Below are 14,629 nucleotides of genomic sequence, written 5' to 3'. Positions count from 1 at the left end.
CCCCTGAATGCGGGCATAAAGAGATCTTCCTTTCAGAGATCTCACAGTTTAGGAGGAACACAAGTAGAAACACATACTGTGGGAGCAGAGAAGAGGATAATGAACTAGACCTGGCACTTGAGCCAAATCTTAAAATACACATGGGGGTTCCTCAGTGGGGAGGGGATATTTCAGGTAAAAGAATGGCATCCCCAGTATCTCTGGAAGCACAGTGAGAACAGAACTAGATGATGGAAAGCCTTGCCGGCCTGGCTAAAGAATTTGAACTGTTTCGTTTTGTTTTTCCCAGAGTGAAAATAATGGGGAGCTATTAAAAATGTCTAAGGAGGGACTTCCCTGGTGGTCCAGTGGTTAATACTCCGCACTCCCACTGCAGGGGGCACGGGTTCAGTCCCTGCTCGGTTGGGGAACTAAGCGTGCTGTGTGGCGTGGCCAAAAAAAAAAAAAAAAAAGTGTCTAAGGAGGGCAATCTGGCATAATCTAATACCTGCTTTAGATAGATCACCAGGCATTTTGGAAGATGGATTTAAAGCAGACTAAATTGGGGGAGCAGCAAGACGAGGAGCAAAGGAATGATTAGGGCCCCAAGTCAGGGTGTTGGCGCCGAAGAAGAGACATATACAAGAGTCCCCTGAGTGGTTCTGAGGAGCTACAATTGGCAAACCAGGTGTTCGTATTGGAGGATGGGTTGAGGTAGGCATGGGAGAGGATGAACATGTTTTTGAGCGGAAGGTGATGAGCTCAGTTGCAGGCCTGCTGAATTCGAGACCCTTCGGCAATCTGACATTCTTCGCCGACATTTGAGCGTGTGGGAAGCACTCCAAAGTTCTAGGTTACGAATACAGATTAGGAAGTCTTTGGAGAATGGGTTTTGGTTGAAGCACTGTGAATGACTGAGCTCACTCAGGGAACTGCATGTAAGTAGAGATTAAACTGAGACCAGAACTGTATGAAAAAGCAGCATGTGTGAAACAGAAACAAGAATTTGAACTAGAGTAGACTGAGGATGAGTGACAGGCAGATAATCATGAGAGAAGATGCTATAAATCCCAGTATTGGAGAGAGGTAGAAACTGGGAACTGTACGTCAGAAGAAAGGTCAACCATGATATATTAGGGTATATCATCAGACTTGAGGGGGCAATTGACGTTTACATGAAAGCATTACAAGGAGTTACAGATCTTTCTTAATATTGGGTGGCAGGAATGGAAGTTGTACTGCCCACATAGATTTTTTTTTTTTTTTAAGTCAGCTACATTTTTGGTCTGAAGAATTTAAAAATCTTTCTACCGAGCTATTTAAATTGATCAAAGGAAAGTTAGAGGATGTCTTCTTTTCTAGTACTGGTTTGCTTTATTTCTTGACTTTTTTATAGTTTTGAGAGCTCAAAGTAAGACAGTTTTGTTTTGTTTTTGTTTTTTGCGGTACGCGGGCCTCTCACCACTGTGGCCTCTCCCGCTGCGGAGCACAGGCTCTGGATGCGCAGGCTCAGCGGCCGTGGCTCACGGGCCCAGCCGCTCCGCGGCATGTGGGATCTTCCCGGACCGGGGCATGAACCCGTGTCCCCTGCATCGGCAGGCGGACTCTCAACCACTGCGCCACCAGGGAAGCCCAAGACAGTTTTCAATTACTTTTTTTCATGTTTAACTTTTATGCCACAAGAAATATATTTTCCTCAGAGTGTGCCATTTAGGTACTATGGCTGCTGCTGAGACAAACTGGCCATGGACAGATAGACTAGTGGCCACCACTACCTCTAGCCAAAATTATCTTATAAGACTTAATGTCACCAGATAAAGTGGTCGAGGGAATGCAAGTAGAAAATTTTTAGAAGATATTTCAAGGCCTTTATGGGCACAGTCATCTATGTGACGATCAGTTTATGATCCCACATGTTAAGCTTTTTTCCTGAGTTGGTTAAAGTAGTTGTTGGTTCTTCTCTAAACTTCCATTGATAAATACGTTAAAAAATGATGTCCATGTGTTTGTTAACTTCACATTGAAATAATACATGTTCCATTTTTCCTGTGTTTAGGGGAAAGAAACCCTGATGACTCCTATCCCCTTTGCTAGACCACAGGATTTGGGGCCAACAGTTGCTATTGTTACTAAAGTCAACCAGATCCAGGATCATCTACTAAAGAAGCATGATATTGAGCTTTACATGCACCTGAACAGACTAGAAATTGCACCACAGATATATGGGTTGTAAGTATTCAAGTTTAAATTTCAGCAACACCTAATTATGACTTATGGTGGTTTCTATATGTTTCAGATTCATAGAAGTAAGAGTAAGAGCTATGCCGGCTACATTACATTTCATATCTCCTTTTGTGTTCTGTGTGCCAGACTCTGTGCTCATTGCTTTCATATGTCCTATTTCATCTAACGTTACCCCTTTGTCACAGAGGAAGAAACTAAGGTTTACAATAAACTTACACATATTGAACAGTGAAGTCATAATTCAAATCCAGGCAGAATTGGCTCTATCATCTGCAGAGCCAGCGTAAAATAGAAATGAATGGCCCTTTAAAAAAAGTTAGTGGGAATTTCAAGATGGCAACAGCAGATCATTAAACCAAGCATTCTGAGAAGTGCGGGGTCACACTGATTGTACACAGTGAAGCCCGCCCGGAACCCAAACTATCCTGTAAGATATTCATGTTCTTTCCATTTTATAGTGTGCTTATCTGCTCTACCCTCAGAAGTGCATTTCTAAAAGTAAGATAAATGTCCCTCACGGTGAAAATAATATATTAGTCATCTTCAGCCAGATGACTTCTGTGACATATGCTATAGCAGAATATGGAGCCAGTTACCCTTAGGGGTGTGTGTGTGTGTATGTGTGTGTGTGTGTGTGTGTGTATATGCATTCAGTGGCTTATAACATGAGTAGGCAAATTAGAAAGATAGCAACTTTAATAAATATGAATTAGTTGTGTAGTGCTACAGACAACAAAATGATCCTTTAAATAGAAACAATATGACATTTATGTCTGGTGCTGGGCAGTTCCCCGGTAGATATTTCCTGCAAATCCCATCTGTCAACTAGATAGAACGTGGAAAATTGAGAAGGTGTTACTGAGATATACATAGTAGATGCTCAATGAATATGAATTCATATTTCTACTCTCCTGTTTTCATGATGCCTGTTTTCATTTCTGTGACTTAAGCTTGATTTCGTCATTGAGAGCAGCTCTGTCATTCCCAATGGAAGTGAGAAAGTTCTGGGGAACGTGGGTCCTTGGCAGCATTGTACGTTATTAATGAACTGGCATTTCTTACACTTCAAAGTCTAGCTAATATATTTGTGATTATAGAGTAAAGATTTATTTTAAAATACCTCGTGGCAAGGTCAGGAGGCAGATTCTATATTCCTCTCTACTCTGCACTCAAAGAATTGGTTTACTCAAATACAGAAATCCATTTTATAGCCTCAAGAATTTTTGCGAGTCTAGAAATTGGTCTTAAATATTGAAGAAAGAAACTAATGTCAGACACGTTGATCATTTCTTTGAAGTGCTCTATTGTTTGTTACCTCTTTGGCCAAGCTGGTGCTTCACCTTACGGTGGTCGAGGCATGGACTTGGGTGCAATGATTTATAACTAGTGTGTTCTGGTTTCCTTATCAGACATTAGTTCACATCAGCTTTCTCTTCATAATAATGATTCATAGAGCTTCTTTGATATCCAGCCAGCACCTTCCCAATAAAATTCTATGATCCATGACATAATTACTCTTAATCCTTTCAACTTTATTTTCAGCTGTACTAACAAAATTAGGGCTTGTGGTAACCATAGTTGACTCAGTTATCCCTTTATTTTTGTATAGAATCTCACCTGCATTATCTAAAAATATGTAATTGTTTTAATCTTTGAAGAAGTCATTCATTCTCTTAATTGGGCTGTACTACATTTTATAGTGTAAGAGTGTTACTTTCTCATATCACTTATTAAAGTTGATTTTATTATTTCTATTTGTGGGACAGTGTGGTTGAATTTTCCTATGTGTTTATGCTACCCTAAGCTGTACTGCTCACCTGTATATTTCCTATTGATGACTGTTAGAATCTTTGGGCCCAAAGGATAATATCAGTATAATATAAAATAGCAGTTAGAAGCACAGGCTTTGAAATGAAACAGACCTGTTTAACCACCTAGAGCCTTGGTTTCTTCATCTGTGTAATGGAGATGAAAAATAGTGGTACCTGCTTCATGGAGTGCCTATGAAAGTTAAATCGTAATATATAAAGATCAGTGTTCAGTTTGGAATAAACATTCAATATATGTTTAGCACTGCTTTTGTTGTCATTATCTGTCATTATAATTACTGAATTAGGATATCATGGCTCTATCAATATGATGTACCATGTGATTCATGCACCCTTCCAGCTCTGGCTTTGGCTTTCTATGTTTGCTTCACTGAAGCATACAAGTTTCTACTTAAGTGGAAACATAATAGTTATCCTTTGCACCAGTGGTTCTCAAGAGATAGTGTAGAAGTGGAGAGTGAACTTTTAGAAACAGATCATAGCAATTTGGCACAATAATCTTATGTCCTTGAAGGTAGTAAATTTTGTGGGTCTTTATCTCATGGAAATGAATTGAAATTGTTTATTTTATATCATGCAAGTCATATTAATCTAAATAATTGCTGATGCTACTGTCTGTTGCTGTTGGGAGAAAGTTGTTTACATGGTGGAGAAAGGGTTATTTAGCAAAATGAAATTATATCCCACATTGAGCCCAGGTTTCTAATTTTAGTCAATCTTAGCAGTTGCATGATACATTAAAATTTATTTAAATCTGCCCTCTGATATGGGTGTGGTTATCTTTAAGAAAATGATTTTATAATTACCCTGTTTTTAGAAGTAGTTTTTCTTCTGTTTTTTATAGGAGAATATATGTGGGAGTCTCCTGATGTAGCAGATATGCCATATATAAATGCATCTGTTGCATTTTGCTAATAAATGCATTTAACAGAATTAGAATTAATAATTAGTGTAAAAATATTAATTGTACAAACATTGGCTAAAGTCATTCCAAATTAGCTTATCTTAATTTTCAATAAATTGATGATATTTATCTTGAAATATGGGAGTAAGACCCATATTAATGGGATTATTAATGGGATTATTTTATGTATTTTAGTGCATTATCTCCTGGATAATTGTAGCTGGTTTTTCTGTTAGGAAATGTTAAATCAACTTACTATTTAGGTTGAACAAAGTTAATTTGCAATTAAATATTTAATACTTTCTAAGTGATATTATAAAATAATATTTCCTAAAAGTAATTTATACTGTTTTTCATTAACTTTATGAAAGATTGCTCCTGTTGCACCTAAAATGAAATTTCTCTCACGTTAATTCAGATAATTAACACCTTGAGTTGTCTTTTGCTTGCCAATTATTGATAAGTATTAGACTTTTTAAAAATTAAGTTCTGTAGGGGCCTGTCAGTGCATGCCTACTAATTTCCAAAGTAAAACATTGACTGTATCATTTCCAACTTTCCAAGGTGATTTCTAAGAGTTGCTGTTTGGTATCTTCATTTTTAATATGAGAATAAGAATGTCCTGTGATTCCATCACCTGGGAATTATTTTTGTGCAGAAGCCTCTAAAATATTACTGTTACAGTTCCATCCCTGAGTATGTCTTGTTTTGAGTCCAAAAGACCCTTGATCACAGCAGATTCAAATACAAAGATTCAATACTGTTTTCTTAATACTTAATACTATAAATACTCTTTTATAAAAAGACCAAAAATTGAAGTTTAAAAATAACAGTTTTTGCTAGGCCAGAGTAACTGTTTTATTATCACTCTTAAATATATTGAATCTGTGTAGTTTTGACTACATATTATACTTTGATATGAATAGAATACATAATAAGCATCTATGGGATATACAATTAATGTCACTTTTGAGGAAAGACCCTCATAACACACTTGGGCTTTGGCATTCTTAAATTACGAGCTCTTTACAGCACACATGGGATAGATTCCATATCTCCCAAATGTTTTTTATACATCTTTCATTTCCCTTATTTCCTGTTTTCTGGATTAGCAGTTGTTTTGCTGTGGTGGTTTCTAGTAATTTAATTGAGGAGGTTGTTGGTTATTGATAAATAATCTGCTAAATTATGGTATAGTTTCAGAATATTTATATCACATTTTATTTGTTCTAACACATATCAGTGTGATTACGTATGACTACCAAGTTTTTTAAACTGATACTGGAAGTATAAACATAGGGTAAAAATATAACTCTCAGTCATCAAAGTCAATATAATTACCCACCTTAAAAATTCTCTCTCTCAACAGGTTAAGAAATGGCTTCCTATTCAAAACACAGTTAATGATTGAAATATTCTTTTCTTTTCAATGAGCTTTATGTTATGTATTAAACATAAAATAAAGAATGAGGGATTAGAAGGTGAAGAGCCAATGATACCTTGTCATACAGCACTGGGCATTCCCCCCCAAATTACTCCTTTTGAAAAAGCTGGCGTTTTTCCCCTCCTACAATATGTGAAGAATTATGATTAAGAATTGTGGGGAAATATAATACATTATTTGAAATATTGGTTAATAATTGTTAATATTTATTATTTCCTGTGGACTAGGCTTTATGTTGATTATCTTATCTATCCTCACAACACATAGGGATAGATGCTGTGATCATCTGCATTGTGAAGATGAGGAAATCAAGGCTTATAAAGGCTTATTTAGATCAACTAGCTACCAAGAGGCTGAGCCAGGCTTTGAACTCCTGAGCCTCCATTCATACTCTAATTTGACTAGAAATATGAGTGTGGTAGAAAACTAAGGTACCCAAAGGTACTATGTATCAGATGGGACCATGAGTCAAATGCAGGGTGAGCAGGTAAGCAGCAAAGACCAGCCAGGTATGAGGCCCGAAATTAGAGGAGTCTTGTTAGTGGGGATCAGAAACCAGCCTGGTAAGGAGGAAATGGAAAATCAAAGGCACTGGAGGGCCTGAGAGCCATAGCCATGCCAAGAATCAGGACAGAAAGAGCACAGCATCTTCTGCACAAAGGTAGCAGCATCAGAGATGTAGGTAAAATAATAAGCCACTGCCTGAGGCTTAACTCTTCTTGTCCAGGTCCAATACTGGCCTTATTTAGGTCAGGCCACTGGATAGAAAAATAAGAAAGCAGGTGGAGAAGGGGTGTTCTGCTACTTTAATCTTTAACTTGACCTACAAAAAGAGTTAATTGATGAAATAGAAGAAACGGAATCTGTACTGACAAAGTAATCATGAATTTTAAGATAGACAGGCCAAGAAGGAAATGCTTTGCCTTAGTCACGCATGCAGAAATTTAGGGAAAGTACCATCCACACATCTTTCTAGGTAAAAATATACTTTCTAGGTAAAAATGAATAATTCAAAAGGGGAGAGCAGTTTCTTAAAGGATTGCTCAAAAGCAATGTAACCAGTAAGATATGGTGTTTACAACTGAATGCAGTTGTCAAAAATAATCATCTAAAGAGCAGTCAAAATAATTTATAACATTATTTGGATCTTAGATCTACTTAATTCTAGTGAATAATTCAAAGTGGGAAAGAAGTATAAAAGTTTGCATAATTTATCACACGTGAAGGAATATATACTATTTCACTGATACTTATAATCACTAAAGAAGTTTTTTGTTTTATAAAACTTCTATAAAATAGTATCCATGCAGTGGGATTGTGAGGATTAAATGAAAAAATATCATTTAGAGCACAGTAGTTGGCATGTTGTAAACACTCAAAAATGTTCATAGGTATTAACTTTCATGTGCTAAGTCCAATTGCCTGGCTCATAAGACTCACTAAGTAGTCATAATAACAACAACAACAACAAGGGCTTACAAAGGAAGTGTAAAACAATAAAACAAGATGACAAATGATACTGTCAAACAGTAGGTATAGTACTATACCTAAGTGCTTTAAGCTCTCCTAATAAAAGGCTATTCTTGATTGACTTTATGGACAAAATCCAACTACATGCTACTTAAAAGAGACAGCTAAAATACATTGATCTGGTTTGGTAAAGGAATACAGAAATGGCAATAGTAATACCGAAAAATACACCTTGAAACGAAAACACTGAAAAAGAGTATTCTTTATTAATAACACATTCAATTATAATAGCCTTGAATTTTAGTGTGTAAGATCTATGACAGCAAGGAGTCTGTCTGCCTTGTTCATTAATATATCCGAGATGCCTCCCTAACAGAACCCACTACATGGTTAAGTATTCAGTAAATATTTTTGAATCGATGCATGAATGGGATGGAGGTAAAAACAAAGGAAGTAAAGGTCACAAACCAATTCTATAAGGAACTGATTATTCAAAATATCATTGGTGGAAAATCTGCTATTTTGAGGAACATCAACTAATAATTATTAAAAAAATTAAAACTCTAAATAATTACTGGAAAACATACATGAAAATATAACTATAACCAATCTTCCAATGACCATGGAGTTTTCTAAGAAAAGTAGCAATGAAAGACATTTTAGAGAGTAAGTTTGTAATATGACTACTCCAAAATTTCATTCCAATAAAATTCAGTGCAAAGACAAACTTTTTTTGCAATGCACACAAAATATATAAAGAATATAAAGCAAATTTGTATTCTTTATATAAAATAAGCCCTTAAAATTAGTAAGAAACCACTTTACCTATAAAGTAGAAAAATAAAGTGAACCAAAAATGCATAGGAAAAAACAATCAATGGCCAAGAAATATAGTAAAAAGGTTTCAACTATTCAAATATTTAAAGAATTATAAATTAAATAGCAAAATATAATTTTCATTCGGGTTGATTAGGATTGGAGAAAATTTTACTCAATGCTGATATAATTAATTTGGGAGTTGATTGGGAAAGTGAGTAAAATACCTGATAAACTTGGGCTCCTTGACTCATGATTCTACTTTTAAGCTTTAAGGGAATCAGAGCGCAGAGGTCTGTATAAAGATATTTATCACAGTATTATTTATGATATGAAATGGGAACTAATTTCTAATAATAAAGGAAATAATAGGGTAAATAAGTCCATTTGATGAAATTATGCCATAATTTAAATGATGTATTTGTGGAATCTGTAATCCCAAGAGGTGATGCGTATGATATAGTCTAAGTGAAAAATCAGGAAGAGAAACCACATAATCTATTTTCCTAGTTTTAAAAAGTATATATGTTTTAAATGAAAATTAGCCTGGAAGTAGTGTTAATACTGGTTATCTCTGAAAGGGAATAAAGAATTGTGTTTATTTTCTTTATACTTTTTGCTGTTTTCTCAATTATCTCAATTTAATCACAGATTGATTTTATAAGAATTTTTAAAATATGAGGGCAAACATAAGGTACTTAATTAGTATTAGTGGGCACATACGTCAGTATCCAGAAAACTGAAATACCATTATCAGTAATCTTTGAAGAATTAAGAAGAGTGGCGGTCATGGCAAGAATACTTAAAGTAAAAGAAAATCTCTATTTTAACATCTGCAGTGGAATAAAATGTATTTACCTCCATCTCTGACAATATTTTATCACTCTAAAAAATAGATAATCTGTAATTCTTTGAAAGGGAAATTGTTTTATATAGATCTAGCATGTGTTCACCAGAACAGTTTGGACAAGATAGAACTGCATTTTCTTTTCCGTCAAATTACCAGATTAGAGAAAAACTTTTGACTGAAGATTTTTATTTCACCATTTTCTTGTAATATTCTTTTGCTCAAAATGGAGGATTTGAAGATGGAGTGATACTACATTTGGGCTGAAATGTAGCTTTACTTAACAACCATGTTCAAAGAGTATCCACGAGTGTGCTGTGACCTAGGTGGAATGGGGTCCTGGTGGCCTGCCACAGGGCTTTGTTATTGGCCCTGCACAGAATCCCAGCATTCTGGGATTAAGGGTCTTTCGGAAGGTCACTCTTGTAGCTACTCATGAAATGCTTCAATCTCAATTGTACTATTCATATTAAATTAATTGAATATCTCAACTTGACCAGTCCCTTGTTGGGGAGTTTGGTACCATCACAGATAGTTGCTTATTTCACGGCTGATTTGACTTACCTGTCCACTCTACCTCCCAGTATAACATAACAGATATTTTAATTGCTGATAAATGTTAGGCACTTGTTCACAGGGTGCTCACAGCATTACAAAGTGAAAAAATAAGTGAGGTTTGAAGTAATATAGAGTTAGATTAAATCATGGCTTTAAGGGCTGGCAAGATGGTGGAGAAGAACGTGAGCTTACTCCTTCTCACAAAAACACCAAAATCAAAACTAACTACTGAACAAACATCGACCAAAAAGAAATGCTTGAACCTACCAAAAAAGATACCCTACATCCAAAGACAAAGAGGAAGCCACAGCAAGATGGTAGGAAGGGCACAATTGTGATAAAATCAAATCCCATACCTGCCGGGTGGGCGACCCACAAACTGGAAAACAGTTATACCACAGCAGTTCTCCCACAGGAGTGAAAGTCCTGAGCCCCACGTCCGGCTTCCCAGCCTGGGGGTCTGGCAATGGGAGGAGGAGCTCCCAGAGAATCTGGCTCTGAAGGCCATCAGGGTTTGATTACAGGAGTTCCACAGGACTGGAGGAAACAGAAACTCCACTCTTGGAGGGCGCACACAAGGTCACGTGTCCACCAGGACCCAGGGGAAAAAGCAGTGACCTCATAAGAGACTGGGACAGACCTACCTGCTAGTATTGGAGGGTCTCCTGTGGAGGTGGGGGACAGCTGTGGCTCACTGTGGGGACAAAGACACTGGAAGCAGCAGCTCTGGCATGTACTCATTGGCGTGAACCCTCCTGGAGGCTGCCATTTCCTCCCCAAGACCTAGCCCCACCCAACAACCTATAGGCCCCTGTGCTGGAACGTCTCAGGCCAGACAACCAACAGGATGGGAACACAGCTCCACCCATCAGCCAACAGGCTGTTTAAAGTCTTCCTCAGCACACAGCTGGTTAATAAACACACCCCCTGACATGGCCCTGCCCACCAGAGGGACAAGATCCAGTTCCACCCCCCAGTGGACAGGAACCAGACCCTCACACAAGGAAGCTTGCACAAGCCTCTTAGATAGCCTCATCCACCAGAAGGCAGACAGCAGAAGCAAGAAGAACTATAATCCTGCAGCTTGCAGAATGGAAACCACAATCACAGAAAGTTAGACAAAAGGAGATGGCAGAGGAATATGTCCCAGATGAAGGAACAAGATAAAACCCCAGAAGAACAACTGAGTGAAGTGGAGATAGGCAGTCTACCCAAAAAAGAATCGAGAGTAATGATAGTGAAGATGATCCAAGATCTCAGAAAAAGAATGGGGGCACAGATCGAGAAGATGCAAGACGTGTTTAAAAAAGACCTAAAATAGGGCTTCCCTGGTGGCTCAGTGGTTGAGAATCTGCCTGCTAATGCAGGGGACACGGGTTCGAGCCCTGGTCTGGGAGGATCCCACATGCCAGGGAGCGACTAGGCCCGTGAGCCACAACTACTGAGCCTGCGCGTCTGGAGCCTGTGCTCCTCAGCAAGAGAGGCTGCGACAGTGAGGGGCCCGCGCACCGCAATGAAGAGTGGCCCCCGCTTGCCACAACTAGAGATAGCCCTCGCACAGAAACGAAGACCCAACACAGCAAAAATAAATTAATTAATAAATTCCTACCCCCAACATCTTCTTAAAAAAATAAAAAAGACCTAGAAGAACTTAGGAACAAGCAAACAGAGATGAACGATACAATAACTGAAATGAAAAATACACTAGAAGGAAACAACAGAGTAACTGAGGCAGAAGAACGGGTAAGTGAGCTGGAAGACAGAATGGTGGAAATCACTGCCATGGAACAGGATAAAGAAAAAAGACTGAAAAGAAATGAAGGCAGTCTGAGAGACCTCTAGGACAACATTAAACACACCAACATTTGCATTATAGGGGTCCCAGGAGAAGAGATAGGGGAAGGACACAAGAAAATATTTGAAGAGGTAATAGCTGAAAACTTTCCTAAGATGGGAAAGGAGACAGTCAACCAAGTCTAGGAAGCACAGAGAGTCCCAGTCATGATAAAGCTAAGGAGAAACACTCCAAGACACATAGTAATCAAACTGGAAAAAATTAAAGACAGAGGAAAAAATAATTAAAAACAACAAGGGAAAAGCAATAACATAGAAGGGAACTCTCATAAGGCTATCAGCTGATCTCTCAGCAGAAACTCTGCAGGCCAGAAGGGAGTGGCATGATATATTTAGAGTGATGAAAGGGAATAACCTACAACCAAGAATACTCTACCCAGCAAGGCCCTCATTCAGATTCAACCGAGAAATCAAAAGCTTTATAGACAAGTAAAAGCTAAGAGAATTCAGCACCACCAGACCAGCTTTACAGCAAATGCTAAAGGAACTTATCTAAACGGAAGAGAAAAGTGACTTATCTAAGCCACTACTAGAAACAAAATTATGAACGGAAAAGCTCACTGGTAAAGGCAAACATAAAGGTAGGAAATCACCTGCACACATGTATGACATCAAAACCAGCAATTGTGATAAGAGGAGAGTGCAAATGCAAGATATTGGAAATTGATTGGAAATTAAAAGACCAGCAACTTAAAACAATCTTGTTTTTATATAAACAAAAGAAAGCAGGAGATATATTTGATAATAACATCAAATAAAGTAGACTTCAGAACACAGAGAATTACCAGCGACAAAAGGGATATTCCATAATGGTAAAAGGGTCAGTTCACCAAAAGGACTTAGCAGTCCTAAATGTGTGTCCATTAAACAACAGAGCTACAAAATATGTGAACCAAAAACTGGTAGAACTGAAAGGAGAAAGACAAATACATGTTTATAGTTTGAGACTATTGATAATTGACAGTACAACTAGACAAGAAATATAGAGCTCAACAGCTAAATATATCCTGGCCCATGAAACAAGCCTCAACAAATTTAATAGAATTGAAATCATACAGAGTATTTTCCCTGTTCACGATAGAATCAGATTAGAAATGACAGTTAAGGGGAAAACTTTCCAAACACTTGGAAACTAAATAACACACTTCCAAATAATCCCTGGATTGGAGAGGAAGTCTCGAGAGAAATTTTTAAAGATATCTTTAACTGAATGAAATGAAAGTACAACATATCAAAATTTGTGGGACAGAGCTAAAGCAGTGCTAAAGGGTAAATTTATTCCACTAAATGCTTATGTTAGAAAAGAAGAAAATTCAAGTTAGTAATCTAAGCTTCCACTTAAGAACCTAGAAAAAGAAGACAAAATAAACTCAAAGTAGGTAAAAGGAAGGAATAAAGGTAAGAATTGAAACCAATATTATTAAAAACAGTACAAAGATAATAGAATAAGAAGAAAGAGAATAACAAGAAAACGGAAACAAAAAGCTGTTTCTTTGAAAAGATTAATAAAATTAACAGGCATGAAAAAATGAGAGCAGGAGAGAAGTGGGTATGCTTATAAAAGAGCATAGGAAGGATCCTTGTGGTAATGGAATATTTCGGTATTATGACCTTGTGAATGGTTGTGTATCCTGGTGGTGATATTGTACTATAGTTTTGTAGGATGTTACCCTTGGGTAAACAATTCACAGACTCTCACTGTACTGTTTCTTCCAACTGCATGTGAATATACAATTATCTCAGAATAAATTTAATTAAAATAATGTCAGTTCAGATGGCTCACATCTTTTGCCCTTTTTACAAATTGGGTTTATTTATTTGTTTAGTATTGAGTTTTGAGAGTTTTCTATATAGTCTAGATACAAGTCTGTTGCCATTTGTTATTCACAGATAGTATCTTCCTGTCAGTGGCTTGTCTTTTCATGTCTTGTAAGTATCTTTCAAACATTTTTCATTTTGGTGAAATCCAATTTATCCACTGTTTCCTTATCAAATGTGTTTTTGGTGTCATATCTGAGAACTCTCTGTTTAACCTAAGTTTTCTTCTAATTGTTTTATGTATTATATTTAGGCCTGTGATCCATTTTGAGTTAATTTTTGTATAAAATGAGTATAGGTAAAGGTTAATTAGTTAATTATTTTGGGCAGAGGATATCCAGTTATTCTGGTGTCATTGTTGAAAGACTATCCTTTTTCCATTCAGTTACCTTTGCATCTTTGTCAAAAATCAGTTGGTTTGATTTGTACGGGTTTATTTCTGATCTGTATTTTTTGTTTCTGAGAGAGAAGTGTTAATCCAGCTATAACTGTAAATTTCTCTATTTCTGAATTCCAGACTACTTAGGCAGACACCTAAGATTGAGAATTAGCCACCCAGTATTCTTAACCCCATACAAATGGCACAATTTTCTTTTAATTTATGGCAGGCAACTCAGTTTTGTTTATTTCTTGGTACTTTTTGACACACAGAGAACGTAATTCCAGTCATGTGTATGGTATGTACAGACTTGATAATAAAACTTTTAAATACTTATGAACTTTGAGGAACCAGTGATTTCCATCATAACCTTGGAATGCTGTAGCTAAAAGGACTGTAACTATTTGGAAATAAAGTGTTTAGCACAGACCAGGACTTTTTGTGTGTGTGTGTGTGTGTGTGTGTGTGTGTGTGTGTGTGTGTGTGT

At 36.9% G+C, this 14,629-nt stretch overlaps 1 protein-coding gene across 8 annotated transcripts in view; it reads left to right on the top strand.

The window, feature by feature from the left end:
• TBC1D5 (TBC1 domain family member 5) overlaps positions 1-14,629 on the top strand; it is a 540,605-nt gene that overhangs the window by 331,334 nt on the left and 194,642 nt on the right. For all 8 annotated transcript variants that reach the window (XM_029214159.1, XM_029214153.1, XM_029214160.1 and 5 more), the window contains one exon: positions 2,036-2,208. In XM_029214159.1, the coding sequence (XP_029069992.1) occupies positions 2,036-2,208 (173 nt within the window). The remainder of the gene's footprint in view (positions 1-2,035; positions 2,209-14,629) is intronic.

This window comes from Monodon monoceros, unplaced genomic scaffold (assembly GCF_005190385.1).
Source record: "Monodon monoceros isolate NGI ecotype Baffin Bay Population unplaced genomic scaffold, NGI_Narwhal_1 Super_Scaffold_11, whole genome shotgun sequence".
Taxonomy (NCBI): domain Eukaryota; kingdom Metazoa; phylum Chordata; class Mammalia; order Artiodactyla; family Monodontidae; genus Monodon; species Monodon monoceros.
This window is presented reverse-complemented; position numbering and strand designations above follow the sequence as displayed.